The sequence below is a fragment of the Numida meleagris genome, chromosome 1, assembly GCF_002078875.1.
Source record: "Numida meleagris isolate 19003 breed g44 Domestic line chromosome 1, NumMel1.0, whole genome shotgun sequence".
Classification (NCBI taxonomy): Eukaryota; Metazoa; Chordata; class Aves; order Galliformes; family Numididae; genus Numida; species Numida meleagris.
This window is the reverse complement of record NC_034409.1, coordinates 74,695,257-74,721,022: the sequence shown is the minus strand read 5'-3', so window position 1 is coordinate 74,721,022 and position 25,766 is coordinate 74,695,257. Positions and strand designations below refer to the sequence as shown.

At 44.2% G+C, this 25,766-nt stretch overlaps 1 protein-coding gene and 1 long non-coding RNA gene across 2 annotated transcripts in view; one reads left to right on the top strand and one right to left on the bottom strand.

The window, feature by feature from the left end:
- Positions 293–12,331, bottom strand: LOC110397950. The gene is made up of 4 exons (XR_002438109.1): positions 12,195–12,331; positions 7,380–7,796; positions 3,565–3,669; positions 293–2,975 (listed from the first exon to the last, which is right to left on the bottom strand). It is a non-coding gene; the product is annotated as an uncharacterized LOC110397950 (long non-coding RNA).
- YBX3 (Y-box binding protein 3) overlaps positions 12,219–25,766 on the top strand; it is a 26,809-nt gene continuing 13,261 nt past the window's right edge. Inside the window, exons 1-5 of the mRNA XM_021395021.1 lie at positions 12,219–12,614; positions 16,467–16,530; positions 18,271–18,304; positions 23,143–23,232; positions 23,568–23,690. Coding sequence (XP_021250696.1) covers positions 12,413–12,614; positions 16,467–16,530; positions 18,271–18,304; positions 23,143–23,232; positions 23,568–23,690 — 513 coding nt within the window. The 5' untranslated portion in view covers positions 12,219–12,412. The remainder of the gene's footprint in view (positions 12,615–16,466; positions 16,531–18,270; positions 18,305–23,142; positions 23,233–23,567; positions 23,691–25,766) is intronic.

Here is a 25,766-nt window from a genome sequence, read left to right as displayed (position 1 = left end):
TGACTGAAAGACTCATTGTTGGCCCTTAAATAAACATATTTCTCTTTTGCTCTACGTATGTAAGAGCTACACATTTTAAAACAAACATCATTTCTGCTGCACTTAGAAGGTTTGTCTTCCTTTCCCACTTAAATCACTTTGATTCACTGTTAGCTTTTCAGCACAGATACTGAATTACTGGTGGCAGAAAAGGATTTTGGCAGGTAGAAATTACTGTGAAATGTTTATTTTCAAAATGTGAACAAACATAAAACACTGAGATTATACAAAAATAAGAAAACCACTACAGTTTTCAAGCCTCTTAAAAGTTCCATAGATGCCAAATATTCTTGCTAAGAGCTGAGTTCCTTTTCAAGGACTTATTTGAAAGGATACTTGCATACTTTTTATCGTTACTGGGATCTGGCTCAGAGAAAGAGAAGAAAAGTTGTCTCTGAAGAGCAGCCCCTGACTAGAGGAGAATCACAGAGTTCAAACCTGTAGACACCTTGTTCCTTGGTATGGAGCCAACAGCTGGCATTCATCCAGTGTTTTTAAAATGGTAAATAAAAAAATATATGGAAACAAACCAGCATAACTGTCACTACACAATTCAGTGCTTGAGTGAACAGATTCCTCGCCTTGATAAAGACCTTCCAGATATACTTAATACTCAGTTAGGAAAACATGTTCTATTGTGCATTCACTTTAGGTAACATTAATCGTATGACATTGCATTCACTTTAGGTAACATTAATCATATGACATTGCATGAAGCCTTGGCCAGATCAGTGATAAAAGGGAGCATCCAGAGAAAAGGAATGGAGGAGGAAGCCAATGCAGGTTTAGGTAGGGCAGAAGGAAAGGATGGGTTCTGTGTCTGCGGTGAGGATAAGATGCAGGAGGTTACAGGTAGGGGAATAGGCTTTCCCTGTGTTAGCTACCACTTAGTAGCCTAGAAAGATGCCTAAGACACGCAGGAAGGTTCGGTGGATGTACGCGCAGTTCAGTTGGCTTTAAAAGTTCTACTGCTGGAAATTTAACAAATTGGCTTCATTAGTCCGTGGACACTAATGCTTGCACTTTTTTCAACATGGTTTGAAAATACTCCGCTGTAGAGAAGGGTATGAATTATCCCGGAATATAAGCCTCTGCATTGAGCTGGGCCCTCTTCTGAAGGATAGTACAAAACATGGAAGCTGAGTGAGGGCAATGGGTCAACAGAGGCTTTCCAGGCACCGAGTGAGCCTGAGAACAACTCTAGCAAGCTTGCACTAAATTCCTTCCTCAGTTTCTTCATTAAAAGGCATACTGGCATGGCAGTACAGTATTATATTTTAGCCTTGTCAACTACCCAGTTTTTGACAGACTTAGGAACTGATCAAAGTTTTTTAAATGTCAGTCTGTCAACAGAGAATTTTCCACAGTCTTTGCTGACCATTGGTCTGATCCCTGATCTCTTAGCAAAGAAATTCTTATTCTCTAGAGGCAGCAGCTTTTTCTCAAGTGCATGTCTTTCAACTCTGGCCTGCAGTCAGGTTCTTGGTATTTCAGAGATATCCAAACAGTCAACATGATTTTGCTGATAAGCTTTTCTGCATTTTGTAACACACAAGTCCTGATGGAAACACTAACAGCCCATTTAAGTCCCTCCATCTGGAAGTATCCAAAATTATTTATAGGCAATAATTCTCAGATACTGCTACCAAATTTGAAGCACATCTTCTAGTAGAACACATCAGCCCTTTGATCCAACACTTCCTGGTACAGTGTGAAGCTATGGGCTGTTTTGTGACGAACTGTTCTTCATTTGCCATGCTGAAGCAGTGTAATGGTATGTAGACTACCAACTCAGTCATTAAGCACATTCAAATGAATTCTTTAACATTTTTAAGTACTTCGTTAATTTTATTTTGGGTAAAGATATTCATGAATGCAATCTAATTTCACTGCATTCTCTGATGAATTGTCTACTGGAAAAAAAAAGTCCCACATTCAGTATCAAGTTTCTCACAGTGGCTTGGGGGTTCTTACAGGATGACATGAAGATCAAGGGAAAATGACTACTGGAGTCTGTTACCTTCCTATCACTGAAACTTTGTTATACTTTCCAAGAGAGACTTACATAGCTTTAATGTGGAACATTCTTTAGATATCCCTTGCTTTTCTCTTACATCAGTACTATAAAGCATTCTGGACACAGGTTGGTGGAGCAGCATTTTTGCCTTTGTCTGCTGTGTCCTGCAGATACTTAATCTATAAACTGTCATGATTCCTTCTAGATTAAAGGACTTACAGGCTATCAATACTTTCCAATAAAGTCAGTGTGAGGTATTTTTTCTTAATAGAAGTCTTTAATAACAAACAAATAAAACAATAACAACCATCACCCCTCTCTCCCCCCCCCCAAAAAAAAGCACCTAGATACCCCAAAGCCAAAGTGGCTGGATTTTGTAAAACGTCAACAGACTGACTTCAAACCAATATTAAAGATGTTATTTGAGAAGTATCTGTTGATTACAGAAAATTGTGATGTAAAAATAATTAAGATCAGTAAATCAATCCTATACATTTTAGATCCAACCATACACTTCAGGTTTAATCACAAGTGCATTCTTCCAGACTCAGTGGACCAAACTTTGCATTTTAATGCGCATTTTAATTTTTTGTTGTTGTTGTTGTATGAATGCCATAGCCTTAAATTTTCAATACGGAAGGTAAAGAGAAGAGTTCAAATGACCGGCCTGTGGCAGATCATTGTACTACCAGTGTTAGGACAGCATCAACACAGGTACCAGCTGCAGTGAACCTAAGGTCCCAATTAGGCTAGCATGTGTGTAAGAGCATACTGTAGGACAAATTCTATCTCAAATCTGTGGTTCAAATTCATGATCTAAACACAAGAATTCTCTCACATTTCCAACTAGAACTGGGAAGATGGATGTTTTCCACTTTAAAGTCAATTCTTCAACTTTAAATGTCTTTCTTCTCCAAACCTGGAAGAAAAAGGGGTATTTCTTAATTTCTGCATTTTTTGAAACATGTCCCCAGAACAATACTGTTTACTATTAAAAAAAAAATCAATTTTTTTTGTATTGCAGAAAATAATTTCTGTTCATGAAATCATTTGGATATGCTGTATTTAAATGTTACTTAGTGCAACTGTTGAAACAAAACCTTTCCACTTTATTGAAAGTACCTATTTTTTTCCAAGAAATACATTATAGAAGTTATTTTATATCTGCAGATATTTCAGCTTCATTTCACACTGCATTCGCTAATTACAAAACTTGTTAGCTCAATCTATATACCACATACTAGGCAAAATCTTCAGAACTCTCGTTTTCCTCTTAGACTCCTCAGTAGAAACCAAGGCCCCTAAAAAGCTACTTTATAAGCAGAAAATGTTATTCATCTCCACAAATGATCAAATATCACCTTCTATCTGATCTAGAATTCTTATGTTACACTACTATAAATTCCCAGAGCTCAAAAATCATGCAGGTTGGTTTAAAATCACGAATTTTGTAAAGAAATGATTTTTTTGCTCTTTTATTATTTATGTTTAAGCAGTAAAAGCAGTACCTTTTCCACAGCTAGGATGGAGTAAGCAAGTTCTGTACAAAGGAATGCAAACACAGATTTTCAGGTTATCATAGGACTCCAGTCCTTCAATCGTGAAAGAGAGCCCTGTGGTAAAATGTAATATTGGTCATAAAAATCATAAAGTATTTTCAAGAGCTTCACAATCCAATGCGGGTACCTGGAGGATCCAAAAGATGGAGTACAGTTCCCAGAGATGCCCACATGGAGCATGGAAGAATCAGTAACCTGGGGAGAGAAACTCACTGGACACAATGAATGATGACCTATGCTCAACAGTGTGAAAGAGCAAGAGAAAAGGTGGGGTTCAAAGCCCAAGTCTACAAGGAGGGCAGGCTTCCACATAGGCATGGCAGCAAGACATCTCTCACTCAGGATATGCAAAAGCAACCTTCCCTGGAGTCAGGATATAAACAACCTTTCCTCAGCATACCTAGGGGCTTCCCTGCTCTCCTCAGCCTGCATGCTTCCAGGTGCAGCCAAAACTCTGCTTTGTGTAAACAATACACGTCATTCAGTGTGTAATGACACTTGCGCTTCAGGGTATCTTGCCTAGCCTCCATCTGAAGGTATGAAACTCCTCTGTTCCTGTGCCACATGTCCCAGTCTCACGTGGGTGTTTCATGTCCCACCCGAACTGTAGAAACAGCAAGTTACTTGGAAAAGAAATGCATATGTGCTCAAGCAACTACTCAGAATCAGCAGATATTTGAGAACAGTAGCAGTAGTCTCTTTTCTCCTCGGTTCCCCATCTCCAGAATGGTGGTTAAAATGGATTCATTAATTCTTGTGAACCATGGATACACAGCAGTAAAAGCCCCGCAGGATCCCAAAGAAAGGAATGAGTAATTCTGCATCTATTCTAAGGGTTATATAATATGCATTAAGTAATAGCTTGATCTGCACATTGAGTGAGGAGGCTGAAAGGGATTGCTGAAAGGCAGCTCATTTGCTGAAAAAGGCAAGATTCTGTGAGAAGAGGAAGATGTGATTGTCTAATTAAGAAATGTATAATTATCCCTACACATAGGGGGGCTGAACTTCAAGCTTAAAAGTAATCTCAGTTCTAGTATTTCTTAACTTTTCCTTGTGTAACTTTGCAGCTTCAGTGTCTTTTGTAAAATGTGTTTCAGTTTCCTTCTGAGAGTAAAACCTGAACATACTGGAATAGCACTTTTGTCCCACACAGCCACTCTGACTGTCATGCATGAGAAGCAGTCTGGCTCCTCAGCGCTTCAGCTCAGAAACCTTCTACCTCAGGAGCTGGAGCAACAGCAGGCAAAGCACAAGGGCTCTAAACAAGGTCGGTGGACTGCTCCAAGGTGGTAAATGAACCGCAGCATCCTGAGCTGTGAGAAGGGTGCTCCTTCTTCTTTCCTGACTTATTCACCATCAACTCCTCACCTTCACTCCTTATTACTCTTCCTTAGCTCCTCCATCTCTTTTTGTTTGCTGCAAGTCCTTTCTCTCTGCTCTCTCAGCCACTGTTTTCTCTTGGCTGCTGCCTTGGTATTTCATCTCCTGCTGACAAACATCATCCTGGATGTTTCAGTCCCTGGCAAGCCCTGTTCTTGCACTCCCTGGATCCCATGCTCCCCAGCCACCTTCTGCTTTTCTTGTAATCTGGGCATCAGGAGGCATGTAAAATGGATAGTATTCTAGCCCCAAAAACTGGCGACTGCTACCACAGTGACGCACAGGAACTGAAATTCAAGGATGACCTGCTCAGCTGTGGATGACCCACAAGAGTGTCCTATAGTGATCCTGCATGGACATAGAATTCAAACAGCATACTCAGTGCACCTCCAGACAGAAGCTTCAGGTAATTTTCCGGCTCGACTCCACAAATTGCTATTGACCATGTGCCAAAAGTGTTTTTTCAAAAGGCAATTACCTGGAGAAATTTGATTGCTAATAGTCCAGTGGACTTTGTTTTCCTCTCATATAGAAAATACAAAACAAATACCTCTAACACAGCTAATTTCAACTTTCCATTCAAAAACATGGAGTCACTGTAACTTACAAAGACAAGCCTTAAATCAAATTAAAATGAGAGAAAGCAAAGTATTTTAACCTCTCCTTATTTTCAGAGTTGAGTATCTTCTGCTGAACTTTTCACACAAAAATTATGAATTTCAGTCCAAGCCATTACAGTTCGGTCAAATTATGAGCAACTAAAACTGTATGTGTTAGCTTGACATTTCCCCAACTTGTAGTGTTCAGATGATGTTGTTATGTGCTATGGATCTATGAATTAAGAAAGAGAACCCTGAAAATAATTCTTAGAAATGTCTAGGAGTTCTTTTTTTATAAAAACAATGCATCATCTGTTCCTTCTGAGGTGATGGTCAAGGACTTGGTGATCCTCCAGTCCAACCAGAGAGGAGAAATGGTGTGAGGAGGAGGACGGGACTGCATCAACAACTGGTTGCAGAGCTGCTGTTTACAACAGGGCTTTGGTTTCTTCTACTAGGGGACCCCACTGGAGGATAAAAATCCCTATAGACCATTTCTAATAAATCAGGACATAAGGTGCCACCATGAAGAGCCTGCTCAATAATATATGCAGCATGGGGAATAAACACGAGCAATTAGAGACATGTTCAATTGCACAGCTACAGTCTCACAGGGATCACAGACACATGGTTGTTTACCTCATATGACTAGAGTGTTCCAATGGATGGATGCAGACTGTTTCGGAAGGACAGGCTGCGAAAATAATAGAATCATAGATTCATAGAACTAGCAAGGTTGGAAAAGACCAACAAGGTCATCCAGTCCAACCATCCACCTACCACCAATAGCCCCACTAAACCATGTCTCTCAACACTATATCTAAATGTTTCTTGAACACCTCCAGGGAGGGTGACTCAACCACCTCCCTGGGCAGCCCATTCCAGCACCTGACCACTCTTTCACAAAAGTAGTATTTCCTAATGTCCAGCCTGAATCTCCCCCGGTGCAACTTGAGGCCATTCCCCCTCATCCTGTCACTAGTTACATGAGAGAAGAGGCCGACCCCCAGCTCACTACAACCTCCCTTCAGGTAGTTATAGAGAGCAATAAGGTCTCCCCTGAGCCTCCTCCTCTCCAGACTGAACAATCCCAGCTCCCTCAGCTGCTCCTCATAAGGCCTGTGCTCCAGACCCCTCACCAGCTTTGTCGCCCTCCTCTGAACATGCTCCAGGGCCTCAATGTCTTTCTTGCAGTGAGGGGCTCAAAACTGGACACAGTACTCAAGGTGCGGCCTCACCAGGGCTGAGTACGGAGGGACAATGACTTCCCTACTCCTACTGGCAACACTATTTCTGATACAAGCCAGGATGCCATTGGCCTTCTTGGCCACCTGGGCACACTGCTGGCTCATGCTCAGCCGAGCATCGAACAATACCCCCAGGTCCGTTTCCTCCACACAACCTTCCAGCCACTCTGCCCCAAGCCTGTAGTGTTGCCTGGGGTTATTGTGGCCAAAGTGCAGGACCCAGTACTTGGCCTTACTGAACCTCATCCCACTGGCCTCAGCCCAGAGATCCAGCCTGTCCAGATCTCTCTGTAGGGCCTTGCTATCCCCAGGCAGATGGACACTTCCTGCCAGCTTGGTGTTGTCTGCAAACTTACTGAGGGTGCTCTCAGTGCCCTCATCCAGGTCATCAATAAAGGTATTGAAGAGGACAGGCTCCAGAACCGACCCCTGGGGAACACCACTCATGATCAGTTGCCAGCTGGATTTAACTCCATTCACCACCACTGTCTGGGCCCAGCCCTCCCGCCAGCTCCTTACCCAGCAAAGAGTGTACCTGTCCAAGCCACGGGCTGCCAGCTTCTCCAGGAGAATACCATTAGACAGTATTGAAGGCTTTGCCGAAGTCTAGGTAGATCACATCAACAGCCTTTCCCTCATCCATCAGGCGGGTCACTCCTTCATAGAACGAGATCAGGTTGGTCAAGCAGGACCTGCCCTTCACGAACCCATGCCCCTGGTTGTCCTGCAAATGCTGCGTGATCTCCCTCAGGACAATCTGCTCCATAACCTTTCCTGGCACCGAGGTCAGGCTGACAGGCCTGTAGTTCCCTGGATCCTCCTTATGACCCTTCTTGTAGATGGGTGTCACACTGACAAGTCTCCAGTCTTCTGGGACCTCTCCTGTTGACCAGGAAAATGACGTAGAGCTGCCCTTGATGTGACAGAGGAGCTGGAGTGCCTGGAGCTCTGCCTGGGAATGGATAAAGAACCAACACAAGATGTGAGTAACACAAGCTTTAAAGAGCAAACCAGTATGGGTGACATTGTAGTTGACGTCTGCCACTACAGACTGCCACTACAGACAATCTGGCCACCTGACTAGAAAGAACAAGTGAATGAGGCCTACAGTCAGCTAGAAGTAATATGCCATTGGCAAGCCCTGGTAATCACAGAGGTCTTTAACCATGCCCCATACCTGTTGGAAGGACAATACAGCAGGGCATAAAGATTTCAGGAGTTCCTGAAGAGCACTGATGATAGTTTCCTAATGTAAGTGATAGAGGAGCAGATGAGGACAGGTGCTCTGCTGGACTGTATACGTACAAACAAGAAAGGGCTCATTTGGGATGTGAAGGTTGAAGGCAGACTTCACCACAGTTACACTGAGATAGTGGAGTTCCTGAGAAGAGGGTGCAGGTCAAAAAACAAAATCACAGCACCGGACTTAGGAGAGCAGACTTCAGCCTCTTCAAAGATCATCTTGGTAGGATCTCATGGGATGAAGCCCTTGAAGGAAGAGTGATCCAAAAAACCTGCCAGATATTCAGTAATAACCTCCTCTAAAGTCAAGAGAGGTCTGTCCAAATGAACAGGAAGTCAGGCAAAAATGCTAGGAGGCCTGAGTGGATGAACTAGAGGCTCCAGGCCAAACTCAAAACACAAAGAGAAAGTATACAGAGGGTAGAAGCATGGATGGGTAACCAAGGAAGAATACAGAGATACTGTGTGTGCATCCAGGGAAGCCAAAATCCAACTGGAACTGAATCCGACCAGGGATGTCAAAGAAAACAAGGGGGGTTTCTATAAGTACATCAATGACAAAATGTAGAATAGGAGCCCACTGCTGAAGGAGACAGTGCACCTGATTATATATGACATGGAAATTACTGAGGTACTGAATGCCTTCTTTGCCTCAGTCTTTACCAGCAAGACTGGCTTTGGTCAATCCCAGGCCTGAGTCCAAGGGAAGGCTGGAGCAAGGAATATGTATCCTTTTTGGGGAAGATTAGATCAGAGAATACTTAAGTACACTGGACATACATAACAGGCCCTGATGAGATGCACCTATGAGTGCTGATGGACCTGGCAGATGTCACGGTGAGACCACTCTTGATAATCCTTGGTTGATAATGGTGATGTGTTGAAGTGCTCAAAGATAGAAGGAAAGCATATGTCACTCCTGTCTTCAAGAAGGATGAGAAGGAGTTCCCAGTAAACTACAGCTCAGTCAGATTCAACTCAGCCCCTGGAAAACTGGTGGAGCAGGTAATCCTGGAAACCATTTTCAGGCACGTGAAAGACAAGAAGGTGTCTTTCAGGAGTAACCAAAGGGAAGTCAAGTTTGACCTTTCTGATAAATTTGTATGATGAAATGACTGGCCTAGTAGATGAGGAGAAAGCACTGGGTATTGTCTTCCTGGACTTCATTTAGTAAGGCCTTGGACACTGTCTCCAAAAAGATCCTTATAGAGAAACTATTGATATACAGGCCATATGAGCAGAGCAAAGTGGAGTGAAAACTGCTGAAGGGCCAAGCCCAAAGGGTGATGATCAGTGGCACAAAGACTTTCCTTTAAAAATTTATTTGAATGAGCATCCTCAGAATTTTTTCCGTACCTTTTAAAAGGTCACAAGGTGACATAAAATAAGAAAATGAACACAGAGTGGGGGATTAAAAAATGTGGGACAAAAATGACCTTTTTGTCTCTTGTGTACAGTGGGGTGAAATGACAGAACTGTAATGATAACTTCCATCCAGGACTTAGAAAATGAAGTAAATGAACTAGGAGCCTTGATGCCTGTGTGAGTGGAAATACCTCTTCATGCTTTGACAGTGTTTTAAATTTCAAAACAGCTCCCTAGTTTATTTTCAGTCTCTTGAGTAGCTAAGACTTTGCCTGCTTGCAGTTGTGGGAGAGTCTGCAGTACAGCATGGAAGCATGTTTTTCTTTTGGCTCTAACACCCATCAGATTCAGGTTGGCAATTCTTGAAGAATGTCAGTAGGGGAAGCTTCACACAGTTTAAATCATACCCTAAAGCAGGCATGTCCAACCTATGGTCCACAGACTGCATGCAGATCTGGACAGCTATTAATGTGGCCCTAGAAGATAGTAAAATTTTAACAATTGTGTGATTTTTACCAAGATATTTCAAGAGTGAATCGTGCATAGCTCAAGCATGGACAGCATGGGCAACAACAGAACACTGTGAAGGAGAGGGTGCAGCACGGGACTATCTCTGCCTCTTGCACCCACCACGCACAGACAAATGTGTCAAAATCCGCATGTATTGTGTATTATGTGTGCTTGTGCCACTTGGTAAGTAAAACACTGTGATTGCTGATAATAATATTTCAACCTACCCGCATGTGTGTGTACCCAGGAGGACATGTGCTTTTTGTACGTGCAGATATGTATGTTTTTTTTATTTAATCATTAAACTACAGCTTGTGTTATTTTGTAAGATGATTTAGTAAGTTAACACGTTCACTGAGGAAGAAATATCTAGACTACCTGTGCGGTGCTGACAAATTTTATAATTTTCAAAGTCTCAAAAAGATTACAAAAAGTATAAAATAATTTGCAATATGTTTTTTTGGTGGATTTGACCACTCATTTAAATTAGTTAAACATGCATCTTCGAGATGAAAATCAACTTATCTGTGGTATGTTTCAAACTGTAACAGAGTTTGAAATGAATATTAAATGCTGACAAGCTCAAGTTCTGGCAAATGTTATGTATTTTGATACATTGGTTGAACACAGTTCTGTGAACAGTGAATATGCAGCCATGCTTTCCTTTTTGATAACAGAATTTGAGAATAGATTTCAAGATTGCAAAAAAAACCATCAATTTTTTGTATATGCGTGACTCCATTTTCAGTTGACATACATTGCCGGCAAATTTTTAAATGGAATGTAGAGTTGTAATCAGATATTCAACTCAAAAATTTGACCATGTCTCTTTAGTAAACTGTTATCAGACCCACCCTACCAGAGAAAAATATCTCTCGCTTCACAATCATACCTTATTCATGCCATCACTTTCTGGCAGTATGTACATTTGTCAACAACTGTTGTCAAGGCTGAAGTACAGGAAGAGCAAAATTTCATCAAAAATCTTTGACGAACACCTTGAGAACTCACTAAGAATTGCAATCACTTCCATTGAACCAGATTTTGATGCATTAGTTTCACAAAACCAAGGTCAAATATCCCACTAGTTTTGTTTTGTTGTTCTCCTTTTCAAAATGTTTTAGTAAAAAATAAAAGGAGTTTTGTTACTTATATATTAGCTATAACATATATATTACATGCAGTCCAAGACAATTCCTCTTCATTCAGTGAGGCCCAGGCATGCCAAAATGTTTGGACCTAAAGAGCACCTTGCCAAGGAACGTCTGAGCCTTTCTGGGAGTCAGTGTTGGTATTGCTATCAGAGTGATATTCAGCAAGGGACACCCTTCAAAGACCTTTATGTCTGTTATGAAAACTATCAACTGATTGTCAAGCAAGTGGGACACAAAGGGAGAAATAAATGTGACCCTGTGCTCTTTGAGCATTCAGGCACGCAGAGTGGCAAAGCTGAACTTGAGGAAAGTGGAGAAGACGAGGTGCATGATGCTTGGACATCTACCTTGCAGGGAAGGAAGGACACGAGGCAGAGTAAATAGGGAACAACGGCTACGTGGAATAAGGACAGGATGCTAGAATTGCAAACTGCAAAAGAGAGAGCAGAAACATTACCAAAAGGACACTTAGGGAAGCTGCGCAAAAACTGTGAGAAGAATGGGGAAAAAAAAGTCAAGGTAGGAGGGAAGGTGACAGAGATATAAGGACAACTGCAAGGAAAAGACGCAGCAGCGGGATGAAACTACGTTCGAGGGGCTGCAAATTACACCGTGGGTGAGAAAGTAGCAGCACGGAAAGAAACGGGGGCAACGAAACCAACGCACGCGCACACCCACGCTCACCGCAACGAGGCGTTTGTCTCCAAGGGAGCGCACACGGACTCACGTCCAGAACGAGCTGTTCCGCCACGCACAGCGCGGGGCAGACGCGCCCAGCCGTGTTCACAGGCACCGCCGCGCGTTTGTCTGCACATGCTGGGAGCGAGCTGCAACGCACGGACACGCGCTTACTGACACTTCGGACTCTCGACTGCAGCCGTGCGTGCGTACGTATCTATACACAACCCCACGCACAGAGGGACTCCTGGAGGTACCCGCAGATACGGACGGGCACGCACGCACGCGCGCCCGCCCCACGCTCGCGTGCCCACGCCCGCACCCGCACTCCTGCACCCACGGCCAGCTGTACACCGCACAGGCACACTCGAGCGCGTACGGCGCCCGCTCGCGCCCCTCACCTCACCGGGGCCGATCCCCACGCCGTCCCTCGCTCGCTCGGTCGAGCCGCGACCACGGTGCGGCCCCTTTAAATGCTAACGAGGCGGCGCGAGTCCCGGCGCCGGCCCCCGCTGACTGTGTTAAAACTTCGGCGGGGCCATTTTAGGGGCAGTAAGACCCAGCGCGGGCCCGAGGGACAGCTGCTCAGCGCCGCGCACCCGTCCTGCTGCCAACCAGTATGAGCGAGGCGGCGGAGACCAGCACCGCTAGCAGCACGGCGCCCGCCGCCCCCGCGCCGCAGCCGCCGCCCCCCGCTGCCGCCCCCCCGGACGTGAAGCCCAAGAGCCCCGTCAGTGGCGCCGCGCCGGGAGCATCGGGTGGCGAGGCGGCACCCGCCGCGCCCGGCTCTGCGGCCGCTACCACGGAGAAGAAAGTGCTCGGTGGGTGCTGGGCGGGTAGGGGGGTTATCGCGTGGCGGCTCCGCGCTCGCCTCGCTGCGGGAGGAGGGTTGGCGGTGAGCTCACGCTGCGCTCCGGGCCGGGTGGAGCCGCTTCCCGCTTGCAGGCGCCCCGACGCCCCACTCCTCCCCCCGTTTCCCGCTGCCGTGAGTCAGGCTGCGTGCGGGGTGGCGGCGGCGTCGGGGGCAGCCGCCGGCGGAGCGAGGCCCGGCCGGCACGCAACTCGGCGCGAAGTTGGGCGGCCGCGCCGCCGCCGGTCGCGTGCGGGGCTGGGGCGCGGCTCCCGCTCCGGTTCTGCGGGGCCCCCGCGTCAGGCAGCCTCGGGCGGGGGCTGCGTGGGCAGCGGGGAAAGCGAGCGCAGCCATGTTGGCGAGCCGCTGGCGGCGGGGCAGGCTTGCCGGCACCTGCTGCGTGCCCGCTCCGCGCTCTGGAGAGGGCCCACGGTTGTGCGGGCTGAGCGTCCCGGCCCCGCCCGGAGCGGTACGGGCGAGCGTGCGGCTGCGAGAGCCCTCCTGGAATCGGCTGCTGGCAGAGCGCGTGGATAACCGTGAGCCCGGATCTCTGAAGTCTGGAGGAACTTCTATACTCTTAAGGAATGGCAACTGCTCCGATAATGTCTCTAGGATCAGTTTGGTTTTTTTTTAACTACAGCTTTATCAGTAGCAAAAGTGAAGTGCTAAATTGCTATCTCAGTACTCAAGTCCCATACGTGCCTAGTGTGTTTTTTCTTTTAAACTGCAACTAAACAGGACCAACCTGTTGAAATGATCCGGACGTAAGTCTGTGGTGAAATTACTCTAGTGGAAGCAGGCTACTGTTTATAACCTGTTTGTCTTACTTACAATCTACTATTTATAACCATGTAACTTCAAGAGGTTAACAAGACAAAGATAAGGCTGACTACTAATACTGAGGAACGATAGCATCTTCCTTTCTAAAGAGAAGGATTGAAATCTTAGTGCAGCAGATGCAGGAGCAGGTAAAGACGTCATTGGGACTCAGGTGGGAAGGAGCCTAGCAAAGTGAATTAGCGGTGTGTTCTTGTTAATGTTTTATGCAGATCAAGCCCCCACTCCCCCCATTGCCTGAAGGGGGCAAAGAGGGAATGAAAGCTCGAGTGGTTTCCCTGGTCTAGTAGGAAAAATAACCCACCATGGTGAATGGTGATGCTTCTGCAAATTGGCCTTGATGTTAGGCAAGGCTTTTTTCCTCAGATGTGAGGAAATGATGTAATTACAAATAGGCTTGAAAGTATGTAGTAGTCTTGTAATAGGTCTTATAGTACAGTGTACTTAAGTTTCCTGTTAAAAGGATCACATTAGAAGCAAGGTTTGAGGCTTGCCCAGTGTATTTGAGTGTCTGACTTGTAGGTATAAGGGCAAGTCAGCTTTCATGTGCTTTTCACTGCTGAATTAAGGAAAACAAGGCTATCTAGGTGTGGATAGGAGTGGCTCATGAGTCCCCTGATATGTGTACAGTGTCATGTAGGAAATCTGTGAGCTTTCGTTTGCCAGTGGGATAGGACTTATCACATTAACTGCTTTCTTTGAATTGTCAGTAAGACTGGTTATGGTTTCCTTTGGCCTTGTCCTTCTACCTGCCTGATCTCTCCACTATGATGGCTCAGGCTTAACAACAGCAGTGCTGTGGTCACATGGAGATCAAGCATAATACTAATGTCTAATGTTCTTACCCTGTTGGTGATGCTTAAGGGGAGATTGTTACACTAATGCAGGCGGGGAATACTACTTCCCTAGTATGCCATCTTAGGAATGTACTGGAGGCTTCCTGTGGTCTATGACAGCTTTTGCAAAAGAAAGAGTGTTGTTCTACCTAGCTCTGGAGCTATGTGTGCGGACTTCCATTTATCAGCAGCCAGCTGGCTGTGTAGTATGAGTCTTGACTAGCTTTCCTTCTGCTAGTTTTCTGGCTCCTCTGAGGGTTCTCGTAAGATTAGCAGGCTTCTCACCCTCTTCCTGATCTGACTGAAGTAGGCCAACGTATTCATGGCTATTTTGAGAGAGAAGAAGAGAATGATAAGGCAATCAGTGGTATTAGCCTTGTTTATTAAAGCAGACTAAAACCCTCAAATACTACTGCCACCTGTTTCTGTGCTTGTCTTCTCCCCCACTTTCCCCTGTTGACTTGCTCAGTGCAGTGAGCTCTTACATGTATTCTGTATCTTCATAATATTGATAAGTATCTGGACCTGGATTATGACCTAATGAAACTAAACTTAAAAGCATCTAAGAGTGATAGCTCTTGTTACTCAGTCAATGCTGGGTAGCAAAATCTGGGGATTTTCCTCTTCTTGAAAACAAGGGGGAAGCTGAGAATGGATGCTATACTAGCTACAGTCTTTTTTTTTTTTTTTAATCCTCTGGTAACCATCTCAGTCTTCCATGATTTTGCTTTTCCTGAATATAAACATTTGCTCTTAATATTTTAACATTTGCCAAAACCTTCACTGAAGTGTGATGATAAAGCAGTCTGTTACTACTTCCAGTAGACCTTAACAACAGTATAACAGTGGACTGCTACTTACAAACACTACTGCTGTAGTTAGGTATCTGGAGGAGGAGGAGGTCACTCTTTGTCTGTCAGGAAGGTGTATGTTTATCAGTGGCAAGACTGTGTGGGACCAGAGGTCTGTTTAGCTCTGCCATTGCCCTGTGAATATTTAGGGAAGAATACAGATAAAGGTAATTGTCTGCAGGATGGTTTGTTTTTTTGTTTTTTTTTTTCAGCCTCAGGCAAGCTGACCTGGCTTCTGAACTGGAAATTGTCCCTAGATAACTTTTTCCCCTTTGTTATTTATTTTTCAGGAAATAACTTACTTCTAGCAAGTAGGCATTTGTCTGACTAGACCCTTTACAGGTGTCTACTATTAAAGCTACACAGCATGATTGTTTGACATGGTACATTACATTGTGCAACTGTGTGGCAATGCTGTGCAATAAATAACATCTGTAGAGCCCCAAATTCTTCCTTTGCTACAGGTTTGGAAAGGGCAAAGCTTGTAGTCCCTGCCCAGGTGCTGACAAGAAAGTAGAGGTTGAACTACCTCCATCACAGCTGAGTCCCTCCCACACCTTACCTGCATGTTGGTGGAACAAGTTCCACAAGATCCTTTAAGACACTATAGTATGATTTCTACGTAAGAGGAGAGTTTGGTTTAGTGAGACAAGAAGTTGTCTTTCTGGAAGCTTCAGGGCATGCAGTTGGTCAATTTGTAGCTGATACTTCATGAAGAGCTCTGGAATAAGGAATATAAACAGAAAACAAACGTTGGGTTCTTGTTTAGAGTGAGGTTTACAATGCAAGAAAGAGCTCATCCATAAAAATAAACATGTGCTCCCCTTATCACGTGAGATTGTTGGATGATGTCTGCCATACTGCTTCTTTAGCCAGCTCAGGTTTTCAAGGAAGAAGAAAGGAGGAATGTCTGAGTGGAAGAGCACTTCTAAACAGCTTCTTCCCTCTAGATGTGACACATACAGCTACTAAGCTGAAGAGAACTGGAAACTGGCAGTCACCAGGGGTTTACAGCTTCATTTACTTCTGGAATAAGAAGTAAAATGAAGAAGGAAAACAAATGGCCAATTCTGAAAATAGGGGTGGACTTGATTCTAGGTAGTGGAAGCTACCGTGCAACAAATTAAAGCAATATTTCCTGCTACTGCATTAGTATAAGTTGAAATAGAGATGAAGGCACGCCTTTGGCATTAAGGAAGAAGACCAGCTCTGGTCTGAGACATTGCGTGCAGATATAAAAGTATTTTTGTGACGCTTCTGCATTATGTTCTAGAACAACCATTTCTTTTTTTTTTCCAGCAACAAAAGTTCTTGGCACGGTCAAGTGGTTCAATGTCAGAAATGGATATGGCTTTATCAACAGGTATGTTTAAATTGATAGTCATGCATATACTGTACAAGGACTCATGGTGTGGATAATATACCATGTATTAGTAGTTCCAACAGTGATCCAAGGAGCTGACTACAAGGTTGTTCACTTAGTGGCCAGGCATGCAGTAAACATGGGTTTCCTCTGAGGTGACTCTTTGCCCAGTGGTCTGTGTGGGATGAAAATATAGAGTGTTAAATTCAGTACAGATTTGGTCTGTTAATTGCTTCTCATGTTTACTTACGCTACACTTCTAATGAGATGTATTTTTCTTTGTGATTATATGGCTTTTTTTGAAGATGTGAGGAAGGCTGGAAGATGAGCAAGAATATTTCTGGCTAAAAAAATCTGGTGTGTTAAGATATCAGATGTACTTAGTTATTTTGACTAGTATTTTTTTCAATATCATGTATCTGAGAGTATTTTTGGCCTGGGTTTGCAGAACTTCTGTTGTTTTTTTTTTCTCTAAACATAAATGAACATCTGAGTGGCACCAGTAATAGCTAACTGTAAGGGGTATTTGTTCCACCTCCAACTTCAGGTGCATGAGACCCATACTTACTGCAGGGGACTCTGGCTTTTAAGGCTGGAATATCTGTTGAGAGGCTTAAATGTATGATTTATGAGAAATGGCTCCTGTATAGTGAACACTTAGTAGAATCATAGAACCACTTGGGTTGGAAGGGATCTTAAAGATGTTCAAGTTCCAACCCCCTTGTTGTAGGCAGGGTTGCCAGCCAGTAGATCACTTGTCTTGCAAGATACGTAATTCTTATCCTGCAAGTCCCTGAAGTGTTCCACAGCAGGTAGATTTGGGTAACTTGAACACTAGAATGGGATAGAAGAGTCCTGTTTTGTGGATCAGAAGCTAGCTTTATTATAGCCCTGTATCTGGCAACTACTACCTGGTGTGATGTAAGGTAGAAGAAAAGCTTGAATTGAGAAATACTTCTAAAGTCTTTCAGAACACTTTGAATTGAGGGCCTTCAGCTGGATATAGTATAATAACTGTCTCACAAAGCTGAAGTTATTTATTCCAAGCACAGCAAGGTTAGAATGATATTATCTTCACAAAAGCTTTGTGAAGGATGTACCTGCTCCTTCTGCAGAGAACAGAGTGAACAGACTAGACTGCAGAATCTAGGTTGTCCTGTTGTGTCAGTTCTTTGTCTTCATACATCTTCAAGTTTTACCTGTAGGAGCCTGAACTGGCTGGTGTAATCTAGACAACCATGTGAGTTTTCTGATTCCCTCTCCAGTGGATGCTCTTAGCACCTTGTGCAGGGTTGCTTTAAGCTTCACTGAAAGGAGAGCTGTAAACAGCTGTGGCCAGTCCTGTTGGTAGTCTTGCTTGACCTCTGGGATAACAGATCAGGTTGCAGGCACTGTGGAAGTTCTGGGAGGTGGGGTAGTGGAACAGTGAAAGGCAAGTAGTCCAGTCATTACTCTGTTTTGTGTTGAAACAAAACACTGAACACTTCCCTATGAACTGTAGGGCACCTCCCTCCTGTTCCCCCCCCAGTTTTCTGAAGAATAGGAAGTCCTTACTGCTATTAAAGGTAGGATCCTGGAAAAATCAGACCCGGGTCTTGATAGCATAGCCTTATACAGAATGTGTGGAATCCAGGCGATGTGTGAGGGGCTGGGGGAAGGGAGGCTTGACTTGTGAAGTCAGAGATCTCTATTTAAGTCTGTTAGTCTAAACTCGTATGACTTGTTATTTTCTTTTCACAGAAATGATACCAAAGAAGATGTGTTTGTTCATCAGGTAAGAGTGTGGTATTTGTATTTAGAGATAAGCGTTGTCCTTGGCCTACAATAGCTTTCTAGTGTAACTTCTAGAACAGCTGGGTAGCTGGGGTCAGCTTACCTTGGCTGCTTCTTAGAATATTTGCTTCAGATAACTCAAGTAGGCATGCATGTGTTTCAGGGAGGAATACAAGGGTATGTCTTCTTCATCTCTCAAAATCATATTTGAAGGAGTAGATACTACAAACCTTCGTACTATCTTGTGTCTGCCTTAATTGGAACACTAAAGCTCCACCTGCACCCAGAGGACATAACTCTTCTATTTATCTGTCCTTCCTACCTTTTCCTCTACTTTGTAGTGTTGCTCCTGTGTCTTGTTTCTTCTCACCATCTTAACTTGTGGGTCTGTTCTGTCTGCCCTCCCTGGTATTGGAGAGAAAGTGATCTGGCCTGGCTTTTGACCAGGTTGGGTTGCCATCAGCTGTTCCTGCATGAGGCAGCTGTTCTTGAGAAGTAGGGGAGGAAGGCTGTGTGCTGAGTGTGCCCAAGGAGGGAGAGGCTGCCAATCAGCCTGCCATTGGCTAACCTTCCATGAACTGTCAGTAGGCTGTTCTAAGTTTATATCATGAATCTCGCGTCGCAGACAACTTGTGGGAAGGCAGAGGATGCTGCCTGCATTCTGATGCGAACTGATTGGCTGGCTTAGATCTGCTTTGCATCATCTGAAGCTTTACCAACAAATGAAATAGTGTACTTGGAGCTTGTCTCGTATGAAAGATCTGCTGGCCATGTGATTGATAAAGCATGAGATTTCTCTGTGGCATAAAAGTGACAGTATCTCCGTGAAATATAGTTGGTGAACTTACCCTCAGAGTTGGTCACTGAGGGAAGAGGGTATGTGTGTATGTAGTTAAAATTGCTGCTGAATGTCAAATTAGTCATGAAGCCACAAACTAAACTAAACATTGTAACTGTTTCTCTGAGTCAAGGGGTTTAGACTCATTATCCCTAAAATGGATGAAACTGAGTAAGACCAGTGCCTGGAACAAGTGAAGGTGGTATCAGTCCATGTTCTCAGTATGCATTCCTAGTTTAGTTAGTGGACTAGTAGCAAGAGCTCTCAATGTATATATGAATTAAGGCCTCTTGAGAAATTCATAATTCTCTAATAGTCACCCTCCTTTAATGACCATGTGTTCTGTACACACTGATTCAGATGCCGTATCAGCAGCACAATGGGAGTGTATCTAGAAAAAGGTGAGAACAGTTCTTGTAATAAAATCTATTTTGCATAGGCAGCATTGTAAACTGCTTGAAAACAAGGTGTCCCTGGGATCTGTGTGAAGATGTGCAACTGTCCTTCTGATGACAAAAATTACATAGAGCATCATTTTCTATGGGAAGACTGCCTGTTAAGGCTTCAAAACAATGAAGGCCAGCAGCAAGCTACAGTCTGTGCTGTTTTATCATCTGTGGAGGTGATTATTTAACTGTATGTAAACTGGTGGTGGAACTTACATTTTTTTCTTTCCACCACAGAAGGTGAGGTGCTTTAGATGCAAACACTAAAGTAAAACTGGCTTGATGTTTCAGAAATACCACATAGCCTGCAAGTGCACATCCAATATAACTTGTTTGTGGGCTCTGTGTGGCACAGTAGGTTCTCCCAGATGCAGTCTGCCTTGGCTGTGGTCAGATGTTCTGAAGCTTTTCAGTCTTGAGCTGTTCTAGTACATCTCAGCAGAAAGTGAGGGTATGAAGGGGGGATCTGTCTTCTTTCTGCTCCTGTGATGTGCTGGGAGGAGATCGTTGTTCCTGGGACCCTGTGGCCACTGCTCAGTACAGGAGAGCCCTTCTTGGGTGGGGAGCTGGGTCTGCTGGGCTGTGAGGAAGGAGAATGAGTCCTCTGCAAACATCCCGCTGGGAGCTCCCTGTCTTTGGTGGTTAGTGCATGTGCAGCTCCTCCTCCGCTTCCCCTGCACCCATCCTGGGATGGGCTGGATTACACAGCTAATCCCTTAAGAACAAGGTTGACCTAGTTGAACAGAGACCACCCCCCTCCACCACCCATGTGTACACACACACATGAGAGGGAACAGCCCAGTCTCATGATCAGGATAGGGGGTTAATTCTCAGTGTGTGGCTATTGGATGCTATCTATAAACTGAGCACAGATTAAAATGCTTTTCGCTTTAGGACATGGATCGCTTGCTTTGAATTAACCCTTTGTCTTGCAGAGGACCCAAACAGTGGTGTGGGGAAGGGAGAGTCTTGCTTGGCTTTGTCTTGCTTGCATCTTTGTGCAGTTGGCTCATGTGAGGTGCTGTCTAGGTGGAGTGTGTTGGGGTGTCTTGCAGTTTAACCATACCTGAAAGTGTAGGTAGCCAGAGAAGTTAATGAGAAATAGTTGGATTCAAGAAACAGTTAAGAGGAAGCTAGTGCAGTGGATGAGATGAATGGCTTTCTTTTTCTTGTCTGAACTGATCTGTATTCCTCTTAAATTATAGTGCGTGTATTAGGCTGCACTATAGATGTGTCAGTAACTGGTGTGGCAGATTATGGCTTTCATTGTGATAGTGCTGGATGTGCACATGATGTTGTAATATCATGTGTGTGGAAATAACTTTTCCAAACATTACTGAACTAACTCTGAAGTCTATCATGGCCTTCTGTTCATCAATGTCCCTTTGGAAAAGGAAAAACTCTTGGTTTATTATTCAGTTCTGTCTACGTTAATACAAAACATCTGACCCTGGAATCAAAGGCCCTGGAGCCTGCAGGATAGTGGTGAGCAGCAGCAGGGAGAAGAGTATTCTGTCCTCTCTGGGTATATACAGAGTGAAAGTCTTTTCACCAAGCTTAAAGTTCATGCCTCTTAGCATCTTATTTCTTCAGTGTACAGTTATTTCTTCAGCCATGCAGTTTCTGCTCTGAATTCTAGGATGTACTCAGAGTTGTTCCTGGTTGCCTTCATAAAATAGAAGCTACTGCTCAGCAGACTGAGTTCATCTCCTATTCAGTGGCAAATGTAAATTTTGAAGTCTCTATCCGCAAGTCTGAAATAGTAGTTGTGAAGTCTTGTTGAATTTATCTTCCATTATTTTTCTTGGAAGTTTGAGTAGCTTTATCTATCTTAAGTACACCCTTTGCTGAGAAGAGATCTAGTAGTTCTCTTCCCCTCACCCTTTACAAGAAAGGGGAGGAGCTGAAAATACAGCTTGTTGACATGTCATATGCAGAGCACAAGTCTGCTGAGGTCATACCAATTCTTTCAATACAAGTGGTAGCGAAATAATTAAACACTTAATCTACAGTGAAGATACTAGTTTTAGTATTAGTACTTTTCATTTATTGAAAAGCTAGCACTTCCAGGTGATTTTTAGTAATGGGCTTTTACTGATAGGTTAGCAAGAAAGCTAAGTTGTCTCTGCTGGAGAGTGGGAGTCTATCTGTTGCGGTGTTTCTCAAAAGAATGTACTTGAGCAGTTCATTCAGTTCCTGTATCAGAAAAATTCTTGGATTGTTTTTTGCTTTGGTATCAATACTGCCTACACTCTCACGTTCTTTGTTAAACCATTCAGGGACACTGTGGGGTACAGAGAATAACTGGATGGTGTGGAGCTGCAGGGCTACAAGGACATGCAGGCCTATTGTCTTAAAGGAAGGGGGGTGGTTTTTCAGCAACAAATAGAAATACCTTTCCTAAACTGGTCAAGCTGAACTTTAAACTGACTAGAATTTTTCATTTGGTACTTTGGTGGGAAATATTTTAGACTGTTGTTGATAGAATGACTATAGTTGCCATGCACTGGCAACAACTTGGCTTATCTTCACTTGGCCTGCTTTTTGTAAACTGTGGATGACTTTTTTGTTTTTGTCTTGTACCCCATTTCTTAAGTGGGATTTGTGTACTTCTAAGTATGAGATCTCTGCCCACCTCCTTTATGCTAACAAGACACCTATATCAGGAAACTTGAAGTATATTGGTTTCTAATTGAAGAGTACATCAGTAAAAAATAAAATATTGGCTCTGTGTATTGGTGTCTTCAGTGTATGTGTTGTTTAGTGTTCTTTGGTCTCCTAAGTTTGCGAACCCTTTCTTAATGAGCTGACAGTAGCCTCGCCTTGCTTAATGCCTTTTAGGAATCCTGGAAGCATGCCACTAACTGAAAAGCACCCTAGAATGACTTTCAGCCTATCAACAGTGGATGCCCAAGTGTTTCTGTGAGTTTAGGAATTGAGGGTAATACCAACTGGGTCTAAACAATGTTATTAATAGCATTTTTGTGTTTGTCTGAAAGAAATGTCTGAGATAATCTGTTCTAGTACTGTTTCCCTGTGTTCAGTAGGGATTTGCTTAACTTCCTGGGGTCTCCCTTACAGTGCTTAGGTAAAATGCTTACCTCTGTTATTTTGGAGTTACAGTAATTCTTCAGTTACCATGAATTGCCAAAATACCTTTTCATTGATGTCACCTCCTACAAAATGCTCCTGATTTCTAAGCTCTTTGTAGTGTTCAGCATGTCTCCTAATGATGGCAGCAGTTGCTGTCTTGGTAGAGCATGCAGGAAGTAGAAAATTCATGCAGAATGGTCCAGGTACGCAGTAGGCTTGAGAGAAGGAATCCTGGGGCAACAGCTGTTTTGTAAGCTCATGAGTATTGAAGGAGTAAATTCTGCCTGAGTAAGAAGATCCTATGAAAAGAGGGATATCTGTGTATTTTAAATATTCTGGTATGGTGGCTGATCATCTGGTATGTGGATTCGAGACTGTAGCAGGAAGACTCATCTTTCTTCATATATGATGCTTTGAGGGTGTAAAGCGAACTAATGTGTCTTTCTGTATGTTTATTTAAAGACTGCAATAAAGAAGAACAACCCACGGAAGTATCTGCGCAGTGTTGGTGATGGAGAGACTGTAGAATTTGATGTGGTCGAGGGAGAGAAGGTGAGATTACTGAGGCATAAAGGTGTAATCCAACAGTTGTCAGTAATATTCTTCTGGGGAGTAACACAAGTTTAGCGATATAGCTAAATATCTATATAGATATATCTAGTCTTTTTTAACGTATTAATTCCTGGAGTGGATGGCACTCATGTTCTCACTCCATACACCAGGGTTATTCATAACAGGCCTGCTTTTGCACTACCTGTGGGGAAGGAATCTGTATAGTTAGGAACTGATGTTATGCAAACAAGCTTCATGTTTTATCTTCCTTCCTCTTCCTGCTATACCTGGTTCTTTTCTTGCATGCCCCTGGCTTACATTTTTTTGTCTTCCAGGGTGCAGAAGCAGCTAATGTCACTGGTCCAGATGGAGTCCCTGTAGAAGGCAGCCGCTATGCTGCAGACCGCCGCCGCTATCGACGTGGCTATTTTGGCAGACGCCGTGGACCACCTCGAAGTGTAAGTTTAATTTTTATCTTTTTTAATGATGGTCATCCAACCTCCACAGTTATTCTAGTTTCTTCAAGAGAGGGAGCTACAGGTTCAACTTAAGTTGTGAGTGTTCTTCAGTAATATTCTGGCTTCTTCCAGCACATCACTGCTGTTGTCAGTGATAGCTCTGTTATTGGGTGTCCTGTAGGCTCGCTCTTCTCATCCCGTTCTAGAATTGTCCTAAGTATCTTTTTGGGTGTTAGGGTATCTGCTTCTTGAGAAATAGGACACCTAGGTAGTTGCTTCATGTTAAGGGCATGGTCAATAGAAAGTATTTATGCTGCCATAAGTAGCATAACAGTCGCTTGTGAAGGTTGACTGGATAAACTTTTTTGTTTAAAAGCTCATTGTTTTTGCATGGCACGGTAGTAGTTTGACCAGCTAGTTGCTACTCCCATGTAGCATCCCTTAATAGAACTCAGACTGCAGCAGTGCAGTGTAAAAACACGTTTTTTCTTTAAACTGACTATGCACTTCTGTTTAACATGTTTGGATAGGTTTGGAAAACCTTCCTACAAGATCTTGCAGAGGGAGGTCTAAATAAGTGGTGTGTGGCTGTAGTACTGGCAGTTACTATTAATATTCATTCTATGCTTTTTCTGCATTGGTGCCTGGAACAATCCAATGACTTGAACATAGGAAAAAATACACTGTCAAGCTTACTAACAGTTGAGTCTGATGATCATTTGCAGGAGTGTGTGATGGTCCAGTATGAAAGTCTTCCTTTACCCAAGCAACATACTGCTCTTTTCATAGAATCATAGAATTACCTAGGTTGGAAGAGACCTACAAGATCATCCAGTCCAACCATCCACCTACCACCAGTAACCCCACTAAACCATGTCTCTCAACGCTGTATCTAAATGTTTCTTGAACACCACCAGGGACGGTGACTCAACCACCTCCCTGGGCAGCCCATTCCAGCACCTGACCACTCTTTCACAAAAGTAGTATTTCCTAACGTCCAGCCTAAATCTCCCCTGGTGCAACTTGAGGCCATTCCCCCTTCTCCTGTCACTCTTCACAAGAGAGAAGAGGCCGACCCCCAGCTCACTACAACCTCCCTTCAGGTAGTTATAGAGAGCGATAAGGTCTCCCCTGAGCCACCTCCTCTCCAGACTGAACAATCCCAGCTCCGTCAGCTGCTCCTCATAAGGCCTGTGCTCCAGACCCCTCACCAGCTTCGTCACCCTCCTCTGAACACGCTCCAGGGCCTCAATGTCTTTCTTGCAGTGAGGGGCTCAAAACTGGACACAGTACTCAAGGTGCGGCCTCACCAGGGCTGAGTACGGAGGGACAATGACTTCCCTACTCCTACTGGCAACACTATTTCTGATGCAAGCCAGGATGCCATTAGCCTTCTTGGCCACCTGGGCACACTGCTGGCTCATGCTCGGCCGAGCATTGACCAATACCCCCAGGTCTGTTTCCTCCACACAACCTTCCAGCCACTCTGCCCCAAGCCTGTAGCGTTGCCTGGGGTTACTGTGGACGAAGTGCAGCACCCGGCACTTGGTCTTATTGAACCTCATCCCATTGGCTTCAGCCCAGAGATCCAGCCTGTCCAGATCTCTCTGTAGGGCCTTGCTATCCCCAGGCAGATGGACACTTCCTGCCAGCTTGGTGTTGTCTGCAAACTTACTGAGGGTGCTCTCAGTGCCCTCATCCAGGTCATCAATAAAGATATTGAAGAGGACAGGCCCCCAGCACCGACCCCTGGGGAGCACCACCCGTGATCGGCTGCCAGCTGGATTTAACTCCATTCACCACCACTGTCTGGGCCCGGCTCTCCCGCCAGCTCCTTACCCAGCAAAGAGTGTACCTGTCCAGGCCATGGGCTGCCAGCTTCTCCAGGAGAATACTCTGGGAGGCAGCATCAAAGGCTTTGCCGAAGTCGAGGTAGACCACATCAACGGCCTTTCCCTCATCCACCAGGCAGGTTACTCCTTCATAGAACGAGATCAGGTTGGTCAAGCAGGACCTGCCCTTCACGAACCCGTTCTGGCTGGGCCTGATCCCCTGGTTGTCCTGCAAATGCTGCGT